Source organism: Pteronotus mesoamericanus, unplaced genomic scaffold, assembly GCF_021234165.1.
Source record: "Pteronotus mesoamericanus isolate MK-2021 breed Mesoamerican mustached bat unplaced genomic scaffold, CSHL_Meso_final scaffold_651, whole genome shotgun sequence".
Lineage (NCBI taxonomy): Eukaryota > Metazoa > Chordata > Mammalia > Chiroptera > Mormoopidae > Pteronotus > Pteronotus mesoamericanus.
In genome coordinates this window covers 30,274,199-30,288,979 of record NW_026555325.1, presented here as the reverse complement: position 1 = coordinate 30,288,979, position 14,781 = coordinate 30,274,199, and the positions used below count along the sequence as shown (strand labels likewise).

Sequence of the window (14,781 nt, the reverse complement as noted above, 5' to 3'; positions counted from 1 at the left end):
ATTATTTTTAATTAGCTTTATATAAGCTACCGGTAGGATCAAAGAAGAAGGTATATACTTTGTAACAGTACAGTTAAAGTCCAATATTTATGTTTGTTGCAGAAACCTTTTTTCGGAATTGGTGAATGGCCTGTCCTGGGCGAGCTCTCCACGAACTATTACTACTTTCTTAAGCCGAGCTGAAAGTGGAGACGCTCTCTCAACAAAGAACTACAAATCCCAGAATGCTCTTTCTGTCTTTTTTTTTCCCTCGAGAACTCAGAGGGCTACATCAACCAATCGCTTCGTTGAAAACTTATGCTACCAGCCAATCAGAGGCGAGCGGGAGATCGAAGTCAGGAGGAGGAAGGCGCCGTTTGTTCGAAATAGGAAAGTTGGCGCGGCTGAGGGAGGGGGGTCTGGAGCCCGACGGTTAACTGGAATCGGTTCATGTCTTGTGTGGGGAAGGCGGCTGGGCTCAGGCCTGCGGGAGAAGGTGAGAGAGGTGGTAGCTGAGCAGGTCTCCCGACCGGCCTGTCGCGATAGAGGGAAGTGGATTTGGGGGTGGATGTGTGTTTTCGGGGGCAGTGTCTGTGAAACGCACGTTCTTTTGTTTGTGAGTCTGGGCCTCTCGGGATGGGCAGCGGAAGGGCTGAACAAGATGTCTGTGGATCCCTGGGGAGATTTTAGGTCCCTGGGAAGGTTTTAGCATTACAGGGAACTGGTGGGACCTACAGTCTTACAGGACATCTTTTTACAGTGAAGGACACCGAGGCCCGGGGAGTCTAGGTCAGCGGTCCCCAATCTTTTTGGCACCAGGGGCCGGTTTCGTGGAAGACAGTTTTTCCACGGACCCGGGTGGAGGGGTAAGGGGAGGCTGGAGGCGGAGCTCAGGCCCGGGTGGGGGTGGGAGACCGGAGGCGACGGCGGTATTGCGAGCTGCGTCCACCGACCGGGAAGAGGGAGTTTGGGGACCCCTGGTCTAGGCGACTTGCACACGTCCTGGCTACATCCACTGAACTCCCACTCCGGTCTTCATGTTATTGCTGATTTAGCTGATCAGGGGTGGAGGAAGAGGCAGGGTAGACGTGTGGGGTCTTATCCTATGGGCGGGGGCCGGCCACCTGGGACCTGGAGATTGAGGCTGGAATTGAAAGTGGCCCGGTCCGGAGATGCTTTAGAGATCACCAATTTTACCTGCGAGAAAACGTAGTCGGAGTCATTTTCCCAGGGTCATAGAGCGTATACGTGTCCTGTGCAGTTACACTAACAGATTTCTAGGAGGTAAAGGTTTCCTGAATCTTAACCATATGGCTGCATCTTAACCATAGTTAAAACCAGGTGGCTTGATCTGCCCTAGAATATCTAGAGTTAAAATTAAGTTGCTAACTGACCATTTCTAGCGAAGGTCAAACTCAAAATATAGTTGATTGGAATATGTGCCTCATATGATTAAAGTAACTTAAAAAATGCAGCATGTTTTATTTGTTTTGTAGGATTGTCTTACAAAATGGTAGAAGATGAATTGGCACTGTTGGATAAAAACATAAATGAATTTTGGAATAAATTCAAAAGCAATGTCAGTGACACGTCCTGTCAGATGGTGGGACTGAGAGATACCTACAAGGACATCAATAAAGCATTGACAGGTACCTAAAGTTAACTTGTAACATGCTGCTTATGTTGTTATTTGTTGTTGTTGTTGTTGTTGTTTTTAGTGTTATTTCAGCAGAATTAAAGCACCAATTCCAATTTCTCTTTCAGAAAAGCTGTCTGTGAAATTAAAGGAAGAAGAACGAATGGTTCAAATGTATCAAGAATATCAGAATCGTATGTGACAATCTGTAGATCACAGAGCTTTGTTTAAACATCTTTATGAAATCCCTCATACAAGTAAAACAATGTATTCTGTATGTATATATGTGTATATACATTATACACATATATACACACATAAAAATAACAAACATGTATCTATAATGCAGCTTAATGAATGGAATATCCTATGTTGTACCTTCATCTTCACCCACCTTCTAGAACTAACTTACTATTTTGTTTAGGGTTGTGCTTTTGAATGTTATATATAAATGGTATCATTTTGTATATATTCTCTGGTGATTTATTTCTGTATTTATTTGAAGGGGTTAGAGTTGCAAGGATCATGATCATCTGATTTGTAAATTCTTGGTTTAATCTGGTATTCTTGTTTTAAAAAGCACTTTTTTCTGTTTTCAAAGACAAACAGGAAAGAATAGGAGTTTTTTCTTTTTGTTTTTATAATTTTTCAATCATTAGGAAATAAAACGTGTATTAATCTTATGAAAGTCAATATTTTGAACTTATCTTAGATATGTGTTAGAGAACAAAGCATGTATTGCCTAGCAAATATTTTGTGCTTCTTACAGAGATCTGCAGGCAGAATAAGCTCATTGAAGAAAAAAAAGATAACTTGTTAAAGTTGGTTGTTGAAGTAAATGGCAAAAAGCAGGAGTTGGAAGCACTGACTACAAAAATCCAGGATCTGAAGGAAGAATATGCCAGCAAGAAGGAAAGTAAGTTTTCAGTTATACACATACTAAAAACATCGGTCTAAATTTCGCAGTGGTGATGGTTCACAACTGTATCTTGCCTTCTCTCCAGCTTATTGCCAAAAGTAGATACTGTCCCTTAGGGGTATAGCCAGCCACACATCTCTGTAAGGTGTCTGTGAAGGTAGCTGAGTAGGTTTTATTTTCTTTTGTTTTACTTAAAGGTACTTTTGACTTCTAATATAGCCAGAGTAATAATGAAATTGATACGGGAGTTTAATTAAGCATAGTGTGAGACAGTTTCACCTAGTAAGATTTGTCAGGGACAAGCTATAGTGTGATTTAGGTAAGAACTGTATTGATCACGCATTCTCTGCCAGAAACTATTAAGCACCTTCTTTATGGTGAAAAGCCTCTTTGTCTAAAAAACTCATATTCGAATGAGTGCTTTCTTTAAAAAGGAATCTCGTTTGCCCACAAAGTAACCCTCAAGTCTTTTGAAAAGAGCAAAGTGTGTGTTGTTAATGCTTTTTCTTACAGAGTTTGTATGTTAGTCTGCATTATTTTTCTTATCTCTTATGTATTAGGAAATAATGTGCTAACTTTAAGAACAGTTCTGAACTGGCATGAAATAAGGCTGACTTCTCTTGAACAATAGTTATGTTTAAAAGAATAGAATATTTCTCCAATAAAGTAATTTCTTGGCTAACCAAAAAAAAGCAAAATAGTATAAACAGTCTGTTTCTCTGCCAGCCATGCATATTTTGGTCTATTTACTTGTACTACTAGGTGCTAAAATAGGATAAAACACTCCTCTCATTCCTTGGACATATTTTCTCATGCAGTTTTTCCTTCTGCTTGAATGAACAGAAAAACCTCTTTTGCTAATTGGTAGAGATAGAAACAGAATGAATGTAAGCAGATTCATTTGTCCAGCATCATTTTTTATAGTTGTTTTCAAGGTTTTAAAAAATTAAGTGAGCACTGACTGTTATTTAAAATATTTGATAGTGTTTACGTTTTTTTAATCATAGCTATTTCCACTGCTAAAAAAGCTAGTGAAGAGAGTTTGCAAAGGCTACAGAAATCTGTCGACTTGTATAAAGATCGACTTGGACTAGAAATTCGAAAAATTTATGGTAAGTATATTATAAATAAAACTTACGAAAATTAGAAGGTGTGTCTATTTTGAGTAGAGGACAATTAAAAATTTTTTCAAAATAAAATTATTACATGTTTTCATGCAATATAATGACTACATTAACTTTTTTTTAAAAAAAGGAAAAAATATAAAATTTTTATCACCAAAATATAATTACTGAAGCCTTGGTTATTTATCATTTGTATTTTTGGCTGGTTGCCAACAGGAGAATAATTTTTGTTCTTTGTTTGAAATAGTATGGTATGATTTGTATTTCTCTAGTTGTAATGTCTTTCGTAATGGTAAATTTAAAATGGTGGTTTAATATTTCATTTCATTAATGTGTGATTAACATATATTGCATCTAACTTAACTTTAGGATTCTGCCTGTTTTTTTAGTTTTAGAAGTACTGTAGTGAATGTAGACTCCTCCATTTCTTTTGTATAATTCCTGTGGAATTCCAACAGAGGAATTACTGGGTTAAAGCATGTCAGTATTCTAATGGCCATTGCATGTATATGTGCCAGTTTATAGCACTGCTTATTGTATTTGGAGTACCCAGGATCACCACCAGGTTTGGTGATTTGCCAGAAAGACTTCCAGGATCTGACATAGAGTCATAATTTTGATGAAGTCCAATGTGTTTTATTTTTTTCTTTTGTTATTTGTACTTTTGGTGTCATATTTAAGCTACAATACATTCTTAAAAAAAATTTAATATATTGATTTTAGAGAGAGAGAAACATTGATGTGAGAGAGAAACATGGATCGTTTGTCTCCTGTTTGTACCCCAGTGAGGGGGATTAAACCCACAACACAGGCATGTGCCCTGACTGGGAATTAACCCCCAGCCTTTTGGTGCATGAGACATTGTTCCAACCAACTGAGCCACACTGGCTAGAGCCAAACTACAATATATTTTAAAACAAATTTTTGGCATGCATTTGGAAACATTGGTTAAGTGAATATACAGGGTGGGGCAAAGGTAGGTTTACAGTTCATATGAAAAATAATATAATAATTAATAAATAATAATAATACAAGAATAAACTCTGTTTTGCATACTCACAACTGTAAACCTACTTCTGCCCCACCCTGTGTATACTTAGTGTAGATATTGATCAGAGACAAAGGTAAGAAAATGCATCTCCACCAAAAGTTTTGCACAATAAAATATTCTCATATTAAAGAATTTAATCTCTGTTTTCAGGTGATAAATTACAGTTCATATTCACTAACATTGACCCTAAGCATCTTGATAGCCCATTTATGTTTTGCCTGCACCTAAATGAAGCAAGGGACTATGAAGGTATGTCCTCTTCTCCGTAACTGGTATTTAAGATGGCACCCCAAAATGTTACTTGAATCAGAATATAAAGTAATATGAATGAAATAAGATTCCCACGAGCTATTGTTTTCTTTTCAGTCTTGCTTTTTTGGGATATTGTCTTCTAAAAGCTGTGACTATAACAAGTAACTTCACTTCAGGATGGCACCATGTTACAGTGGCAGAAAAGTCTAAAAGACAAAGGATCACTGTATTTCATATCCTTTTAAAGAACTTAAAGCAGTGCTATAAAGGATATGACTACTAAATGTGAATATTATAATTTATCCAAGTAGGTGATTTTAAAATCAAATGTAACATCATTAGAATCTGATCTTTTTTTCTCCGAAGGTCAATTTTACAAAATTACCCCATCTTCAAAAATACACATTGATAATTTAGCTGAGTTACTGATTCTTCAGCAGACCAGATGGTTTTTGATTTATGGGGAATATATATGATTGGTAATAGTGTGAACAAGAAGAGAACGGAAAGAAATCTTTTTTTAGTCCCTCCTAATTCCCTTGTTAAAATAATTCATTTATTGGAATTCAGGAAATGGTTCTCAGCCTTATACCTGTGGTCTCATTAACGTATTTATAGGAGACACACACTCAGGTGAACTGTTTGGTTGCCTCTCCAATGTGCCCTGATGACTCAATTCCTATTTAAATGGAATTTATGTTTTAGGAATCAAGTTTATATACAAATGTTTGGCTTTTTTCTTTCTAGGTAACTATCTTCTAATATAAAAAGTGCTGAATTTTAAAAAGCAATCCCACAAACCTCTTACCTAGCTTTAAAATTTTCTCCATATTGGATATTTTTTGTTGCTACATAGTGTCATAGTATTTGAGAGTATATTAAAATAGAACCTACAGTTTAATTTTGAACCAAGTGGTCTTTTCTATTCTTTCTCTACTTTGGTCACGGGCCTTATTTCCTAAGCAGTTTCTACAGAAGAGCAAGAAATCTGATGTGGTCGAATTTCTTCCCCTTGAACAAAGGACAAGATCAATGGTAGAGAATGCTGGATCATTCCTATCCTTTGACCAACTTCTCTGGAGATTTGCTTGCTCCCAAAATGTACCATTTGGTTCAATTGCACACGAGATCTGTACTCTTATTTGTGACTTTGAGTATCATTTGTTTAGTAGGCCCTATAAATACCACTTTTGGAATAACAACGACATTTTCTAATGACCTCCATTTCATTTGTGAAACTGCAGATTTTTTTCTGCCCTTAATTGTAAGTTATTAACGGTTGGCATTGAAAGTTGTTCTCTTTTTTGATCCAGTGGTCAGATAGTAGAAGTCAGGCCAAAGTTTGTAGCAAAAAACTGAGTTAACAGTTAAAAAAAACAAAAAACTCCTGTTAAAATAGTTTAAACAGTTAAAATGCATAGGAAAGGTGATGGGAAATGGTATTCTTTTCTTTATCACTAAGCTCTTCAATCTGTTGACTACCGTCTGTTTAAAGCAAGATTGTAGTACATAGATTTGAATATTTAGAGATTAAGCAGAGGGAAGGTCCAAAGGATAGGGTGTGAAAAATCATATGTATCATCATCCTGGGTTCAAATCAATTCAATAAAATGGAATTAAAATTATTTGAATTAAATGAAAACATCTAAATTGGAAAAACTACTCTTCCATAAAAATCTTCAAAGTGTCTTTTTTTTTTTTTCCCTTCTAGTGTCAGATAGTGCTCCTCACCTTGAGTGCCTAGCAGAATTTGAAGAGAATTTAAGGAAGACCAAAAATTTTTCGGCCTTTCTTGCTAATGTTCGGAAAGCTTTTAGTACTATGGTTCATAATTAATGTATAAATAGTATATAAAAACTGTTTATTTTTCTTCCTTATTGTGTATCTCTTTTAAACAGATTTCTTATTATCCAGTTTGCCTATAATCCTTTCGTATTTTTTAAAACATTTCTGTGTGTTAAATTAAAATTAAATTTTAATTAAAATCTTAGGAAATAAAATGTATAAGGTCAAATGTGTTCTTTTTAAAATGAAAGATAGTACACACACACGCACGCACGCACGCATGCACACAGTTGACCCTTGAACAACATGGGTTTGAATTATGCAGGTCCACTTAAATGTGGATTTTTATCAATAAATTCAGTTGGCCATCCATATCCTTGGGTTTCACATCTATGGATTCAGCTAAGCATGGTTAGAAAACAGTATTTAAATCTGCAGTTAGGCATCTGCAAATGCAGGAGGCTGATTTAAGTGAGATGGGCATTTTCAACTGCATGCGGGTCAGAGCCTTCACCACCACAGTTGTCAGAATCAACTATATATATATACACACACATACTCTTATATATAAGTACATTCTACTTATATATAAGTATATATTATATTTTATTTAAACTTTTTTATGTTCTATAGATATATAAACCTAAAATAGGTTTATAACCTAAAATAGGTTTATATATATATAGGTTATATATATATAGGTTATACATAGGTTATATATAGGTTATACATATATATATAGGTTATATATATATAGGTTATACATATATATATAGAACCTATTTTTTTATATATATATACCTATTTTAGGTTTACATAAACCTAAAATAGGTGTATATATATATAAAAATAGGTTCTATATATATGTGTGTGTGTGTGTATATATATGTGTGTGTGTGTGTGTGTGTGTGTGTGTGTGTGTGTATATATGGTTTTTTTCCCCACAGTAAGCAGGGGTAATTTATGGCTAGCCTATGAATGGGAAGTACAACCCGCACCATGTCTCAGTGGTTTCCAAGCATTTGAAAGTCATGGACAGGTAATATTAAAAACTTAGGAGGGGGGGCCCAACCTAGGGTTGGCAAACTTTGAAACGTACTTGGTAGAATGAACACTACTAAATAGTACTATCTACTCTAATCCTAACATCATCCTAATATCTCAAACCAAGAGGGATCTACAGTTAAAATAAAGGACAAACATTCGTGTCAGAAGAATGTTGGCAGTATTCTAATATATTCGAAAAAGTTTATATTTTTGAAAATCCAAATATAGAACATTTATAACCCATTTCCATTTTGTAATATTTATACTGTTTAATTGTGGTCTGGGTATGTTTTCATCTTGGGAGTCTTCAACACTGACTAGAACTCGAATGTCAGCATGATCTAGGATTTTGTTTTGTGACTGCCTTTCCTTGTAAGTTTGGTTGTATTTAGGTATGTTGGCTATAACGGAGGCCACACAGTACTGCTTCGGAATATCTTAAAAAGCCATGGAGCAATGGCTTCCATGCCTGCAGTTCCTCTCCTGCTTCTCCTTAATCTGGGGAAAACCTCAGGCCAGTCGTCTACTGTAGGAAGGGGATTTCCAAAACACTCTCCCAGTTGCCTCTCATGCCTAGTAGTTGGCTCAGGCTCTACTCATATAACTAGGATTTATATGAGAAGAATGCTATGGACTCATGGAAGTGTTCACTCACATACCCCAGAGTGTAAACCAGTTTTTAGGAACCATTGATTCGTATTACCTCTGCTGAAATGAAAGGCTGATAAACTGCCCTAGAGATTGGTGAGTGTTCTACTAACAATAGTCAATTTTAACCTGGGCTTGGCTAAAGCAAATATTTTAACAGGGAGTGCAGAGAAAAACTACCTAGTTTTCCTAGGCAGATCTTCACATTTGGCCTTTTTTTTTTTTAAACACACCTACATTTAAATGAATGCATGGCACCATACCAAAACCGTTGTGGACCTAGCTCGATTTGGATGGAGCTCAAATTACCTACCGTATATCAGCAGGGTCTGTTTCTTAGCTTTTATTTCTGTGCTGAGGCCCCATTTGGTGAACTCCAGCAATTTCAAGCCCATCTCAATCCCTGAACCAGTCACTGATGATCAGGGAAGTAAAGTACATGCCTTGGATTAGACTAGATACCTCTAGAAACCCAGCTGTGGACGTAGATTAACCACAATTACTTAAACGAAGAGTGGGGATGTTCTCAAAAGGGAAAGAGAAATTAATTAGATGTTTGACATCAAAAAAAAATAGCAGATCACTACCGTGAGTATTTATTTACTGAGTTCCCTGCTTGAAATATATCCACAAGGAACAAACATAAAACTTAAGAAAAGATCATTCATTGAGATTAGAGAAACCGTGTCTCATACCACAAACTCGTGATGATGTGTTCTGAACCACACATTGAAAAGGCATGGGCATGGCGTGTCTTTTAAAGAAATTCTGAAGGATCCCTTTTACCTGCAAATTAGAGAAATGAAGCTTGGTGATGAGAGAAGAAGTGGGGCGCTCCCTACTTAGGGTCTGTTTCTCCTCTAGAACAGCCATTCTTCACTTCTAACTGGCGGTGGAGGTGGGGCAAGACCACATAGCAGGGAAGTCACAAACGGATCCCAAAACAGATTGTTTAGGACTGGCTACCTTAGAATAGTGGTTAACTTTTTTAGCCTTTCTTAGATGTCTAACAGTGTTCTAAGCCCTTTACATACAGGGTCCAGAAGAAGTAAGGCCTGCTGGAATGTGGTTAGTAGGGTAATAATATGGGTGTAATAATTTATAGTTTTAATTTAAACATTTCACCTAAAATATATAGTATGCTGAGTATGATTGTTATTTTACAGAATTACATGTTTATGATTTTGTAATAAAAAAGGGGCATTATTTGTGCTGGACCCTGTATATTTACTCATTTATATTCCCTTGAAAACCTGTGTGCTAGGTGCTACCCTACCCATAAAGGAATCCAAGGTACAGAGAGTTTAAGTAACTTCAAGTCACAGCACTGGTGTTGGAGTTCAAACCCAGGTGGCAGTCTGGCACCTAATCCGTGAATTTCACCTAGACTACACCTTCTGTCTATGTTACATTGCAGGGAAAGTATGTAAAAACAAGGTTCTAAACAAGATTCTAAACAATTTAAACTTCTATAACCAAACAGGTCCAGCCGTCAGCCACTGCAAAAGCCAACACTGGAGAGGCAGGGGGCGATGTAAAGGAAAGAGGTTTATTCAGATGCCAGCAACCTGGAAGATGGGGACTCTTGTCTCAAAGCCCATCTTCACCTCTCAGAGGTGTTTATGAGGAGGGAGAGGGGAGCAGAACAAAGAGATCAAGGGAGGGGATTGAAAAGTTCTCTGTGTGCAGATGAGCACAGTCCATTCCGACAAGGCAAGGGGTGATCCGGTGTGAGTCATCCTGGATTCACATCATCCTGACCTGATATCATCCTGACTCCACGGTTGAAGGTCAGCCAATCTCCCAGAGCAGCGATGCCTGAAGGTTGGAGTCTGTCTCTTTTGAAGTTAGTTCCTGGGATTCTTACACAAACATGCTGTTTATCTACAAGCTACACATTAGTCAGAGTCAGCACTTACAGAAACAATGTCAGAAGAATGGGAGGTGGGTTAGAGTTGGCCACTGTTGCAGTTCCCACCATTACACTTCTATATTATAAATGAGTTTTTGTGTTTCTATAGAAGCATAATGATTAAAGGCGGGGGGAAAAGTAAATTGTCTTGACCCACAGATCTCAGGAAAACAATGAGCAGAGTACCTGGTTTCTGGACACCATGTGATTCACTGAGAGGCTTCTAAACAGACCTCATCAGCTGAGGTATTCATGGAAATGCTGAATGGAGGAACTTTGACATATACATTAAGTCTTTATCTCTTTAGTCAAATATAGAGGGCTTTTTTTAAAAAGAAAGATGTTTTGTTGTTTTTAAAGATCTTTTATTTAATTATTTTTAGAGAGAGAGGAAGGGAGGGAGAGAAACAGCAATGTGTGGTTGCCTCTTGTGTACCCTCTACTGGGGACCTGGCCTGCAACCCAGGCATGTGCCCAGACAGAATTCAACCAGCAACCCTTTGATTTACAGGCTGGCACTCGATCCACTGAGCCACACCAGCCAGGGCTAGAGGGCTTAATTTTTGAGGTTTACTATGTGCCAACCTAGAAAGATTCTGGAACTAATATTAATATATTAGCTTAAATTTTAAAGGTGATACTGTGGACCAAAAAAACCACAAAAAACAAAAAACAGGGGTTCTATGGAAAGTAACCTCACAGATCACAGATATTCTGATCATAGAGTAACTTTTTAATAAAAGGTTTATCTTCGCCTTAAGCCAGACCTCTTCATTGTTTCTGTGCATCTAGGATAACACACCTTCAAAGTTAACCATAACCACCCTCAAGAGAGTGAATAATCTTGTTAACTTTTATAATCCAATCCCTGCTTTGCTTCTCCCCCTTCACGTAATCTTCAAGTACCCTCCTTAATTTCAAATGCATAAAAGAAGCTGCAAAGCTGTTATTTTTTTAGAGCATTTGCAATCTTGCTCCCCAGCATATGTTGTCAGTTTGGCTCAAATAAACTCATAAAAATTCTCTGCAGGTTTGGATGTTTCTTACATTGACAATACATTACAAAAATTATGCTTTGAATCGTTACAAATACACATGAAAAGCAAACCAGGCTATCCTATTGAACTTGCTTTCTCTTTATACATTTTATTTAGGATGATATGTTATAAAAATGAAATAATCTCAAGCATGTAAAATCTTCCTGATATAGAAATAAAGCATAAGTTACAAAGATATCACATTGTCTTAAATAGGAAAAAATACATTCAAGTAGTAAAAGTCTTTGAAATGGAATCCAAATAGGGCCGACTAATCAAGTCCACATTTTGTAATAAATTAGAACAATGAGATCTCTAAGATTAAACTCAAACACTAATTGTTTAAGTTAAAACTAATCAGCACAAAATCTACTAAAGTGTTCTAATGGATTTGAGGTTTTAATTTCCAGGCTAATGAGAATGAGAAAGTGTTGCTTTTCTTCCAATTTGGAAAATTCCTGTACAGAGACAATTATGTTTTAACGTGGGTACCATGACACCAAATTGCCCATTTGGCTATAACTTAGCATAGTGTCTGGCATATAGTGGAAGCTTGATAAATATTTGTTAATGTTCAACACATTATATAGACTCAATAGAAAATCACTTAATAGGAAATCAAATATTACACCTTTGAAAAGGAGCAGACTTGTTCAATAATACCTGCTGGCGTGCTGCTGAGATGTTCAGTAATTTATAGGAGGTAATGATGGCGCTACAAGTAATTCTTGACTTAATGATAAGTTATAGAGAAAAAGATCCTTTTTGAATAAAGGCAAGGGTTTTATCTAAGTAGAAAGAGTCCATCAGTTTAGTTAACTAGAGGATATATGAGGTCTGTCCTGAAAAAGTCCAGCTATTGTTAATATAACAAGAGCAGTTTGCGTGACATTGATGTAACCTGGCAGCCAAAGAGTGTGGACTGGAACATGAGTATGTGAACAATAATGACTTCACTGTACTAGTCGGGGCAGCAGATGCTGTTGAATGAGCATGTGTACTGTGTGGCTGTCCAATTAAAAATCACTGAGCGGGTAGAGTAACGAACCTGCATCAAAGTTTGTGTTATACTCGAACATTCCTCTGTGGAAGACTATTTGGATGATTCAGAAAGCCACAGCTATGGGCAACTGGTGATTGGCAGTTTCATCACGACGATGTGCCTGCTTATGCATCATGTCTCTCGTGCAGAATTTTTTGGTGAAACATCAAATCACCCAGGTGACTCCGCCCCTCTGCAGCCCAGATTTGGCACTCTGTGACTTCTGGCTTTTCCCAAAACTAAAATCACCTTTGAAAGGGAAGAGATTTCAGACCGTCGATGAGATTCAGGAAAATACAACGGGAACAGCTGATGGCGATTGAGAGAACTGTGTGAGATCCCAAGGTGCCTGTTTTGAAGGGGACTGAGGTGTCAGTCCTATGTACAACATTTCTTGTATCTTGTATCTTCTTCAATGAATGTCTCTATTTTTATACTACATGGCTGGCTACCTTCTGGGCAGACCTCATATGATCTAAAATCTGCTCTTTTTTTGGCGTTGTTAAACATATTGTGATGTGGCGTATGAACAATCTATTCTGCAGATTGACCTGAAGAACATCTGGAGTTTAGACACAAGTTTTCTCCTTCCCTTACCAACCAGGCAAGCTGAAAGTAGCAGCTGAGGATAAGGAAAAACTGCAGGAAGAAGTTATATTGTTTGGCTTAATAGATTTTTATAAGAACTTAGAAAGGTACAATATTTGAGATTCAAAGAAATATGGTAGTGTAATGGTAAATCTTAAATACTCCAACTTGGTTTGTGGAATATTCTGTCTTCTAACACGAATACAATACTGTGGAAAATTTGAGAATTAGGATGTGCTCCAGTCTTTGCTCTAATTAAAATTGATATGTGATCCTGGGCAAGTCATTTAACTTTTTCGACTGTCAATTTTTTCATCTGGCCTTACTGCTTTTTGTGTAGTTTCATAAACTTGCCATTTTATTATTTGTTGATCAGACCAGCGAGGAGAAAAAGAAAGTGGCAAAACAAAAGAAGTTAGGAAAGGCAAAAGTACACATTAGAGAGCAGATCACTGGTTGCCTGGGGTTGGGGTCGAGGGCAAAGACTGACTGCAAAATGGGAAGTTCGGAAGATCCTGAAAGTGTTTTAGCACTTGATTGTAGTGGTCATAGCTGGACTACACGTTTATCAAACTCAGTAAGGTGTATTTAATAGGTAATTTTATTGTATCTAAATCATACCTCAATAAAGCTTTTAAAAAATGGAAAATAATTCAACTCAACCATGGCTTTTTACATGTGAACTATTTTGCCTTATATTGAAATATTTTATTTCCATTTTTGTCATTTCTACTAGATTGTGAACTCTCCCAGGGCTGACCAGGTTTATTTTTTGAATCTTTATCATTAGCTCACTCTCTGGCACATAGCTTTCTATGCTAAAATGTGCAATGAGTAAGTGGCTAAATAAATGCATAAATAAATGAGTGATTAAATAGCTGAGTTGGACTATATGATTTCCAATATTGCTTCCTGTCTCTGAGATTCTAGGAGTCTAACCTTTATGTGGTGTGGCTATTCATTAATCAGTTTAAAAGAAAAAATTAATATAATCTTAGGAAAAAACAGGAGTGAAATTAAATTCCAAGGCATTTTTTCATTTTAGAATAAAATTCAGTTATGAACCTCAATATAAGCCTATGGTTTATTTCAGCAAATTCATCCCATCTAGTGTGGCTAAAAATGTTCTGACAATCCAATATTCTCTTAAGTATATTAGAATGCCATCAAGAACTATAGAGGGGGGAGAATACTAATTTATATATAACAAAGTGGAGATCATAACGTTTTGGTCTACAACTTTAGAGCACAATGTTTCAGGATGTGCACTGTACAATAAAATTTACCTAAAACAGAGTATTATATACTTTTTAAATATCTTTAGTTGGTGAATATTTTCTCCAGTTCAACCTATCCCCACAACTTTTTCTAAAATGTGACACTTAACCTGTTTTATTTATTAATTTTATACTCTGGCCTCTGAAGCCATTTATGGTTGCTTCTCCTCCTTAAAAGGTTAGACTCGGGGACCTAAATGTAGAACAGTATTGGTTGTGTCAATGGTAAGTCAGGAATGGGGAACTGAGTTTAGATTCTCGGTAACCGCAGATGCTTTCTTTTTTTCTCTCTCCTAAACTGTAGGTAGTACGTTTCTTCACCTGACCAGTTTCAGGTTGAGAAGCTGCATCAGAAAGGAAAGACCCAGATGGGCAATGGGGAGCCTAACTGATCAGGACTAGTCTGCCATGTTGGAACAGGATGGTCAGAGAATGGAGGGGGGCAGAGAAAGGAGAGAATGGGAGGATGGGAGCCAGAGGGCAG

The 14,781-nt window shown here is 36.9% G+C and overlaps 1 protein-coding gene across 1 annotated transcript; it reads left to right on the top strand.

The window, feature by feature from the left end:
• Positions 1–270: 270 nt before the first annotated feature.
• On the top strand, positions 271–6,797 carry SPC25 (SPC25 component of NDC80 kinetochore complex). Its single transcript, XM_054562336.1, has 7 exons — positions 271–475; positions 1,476–1,628; positions 1,744–1,809; positions 2,385–2,531; positions 3,542–3,646; positions 4,860–4,958; positions 6,673–6,797. The coding sequence occupies exons 1-7, from the start codon at positions 430–432 to the stop codon at positions 6,795–6,797; spliced, it is 741 nt and encodes a 246-aa protein (XP_054418311.1). The 5' UTR covers positions 271–429.
• Positions 6,798–14,781: the final 7,984 nt, after the last annotated feature.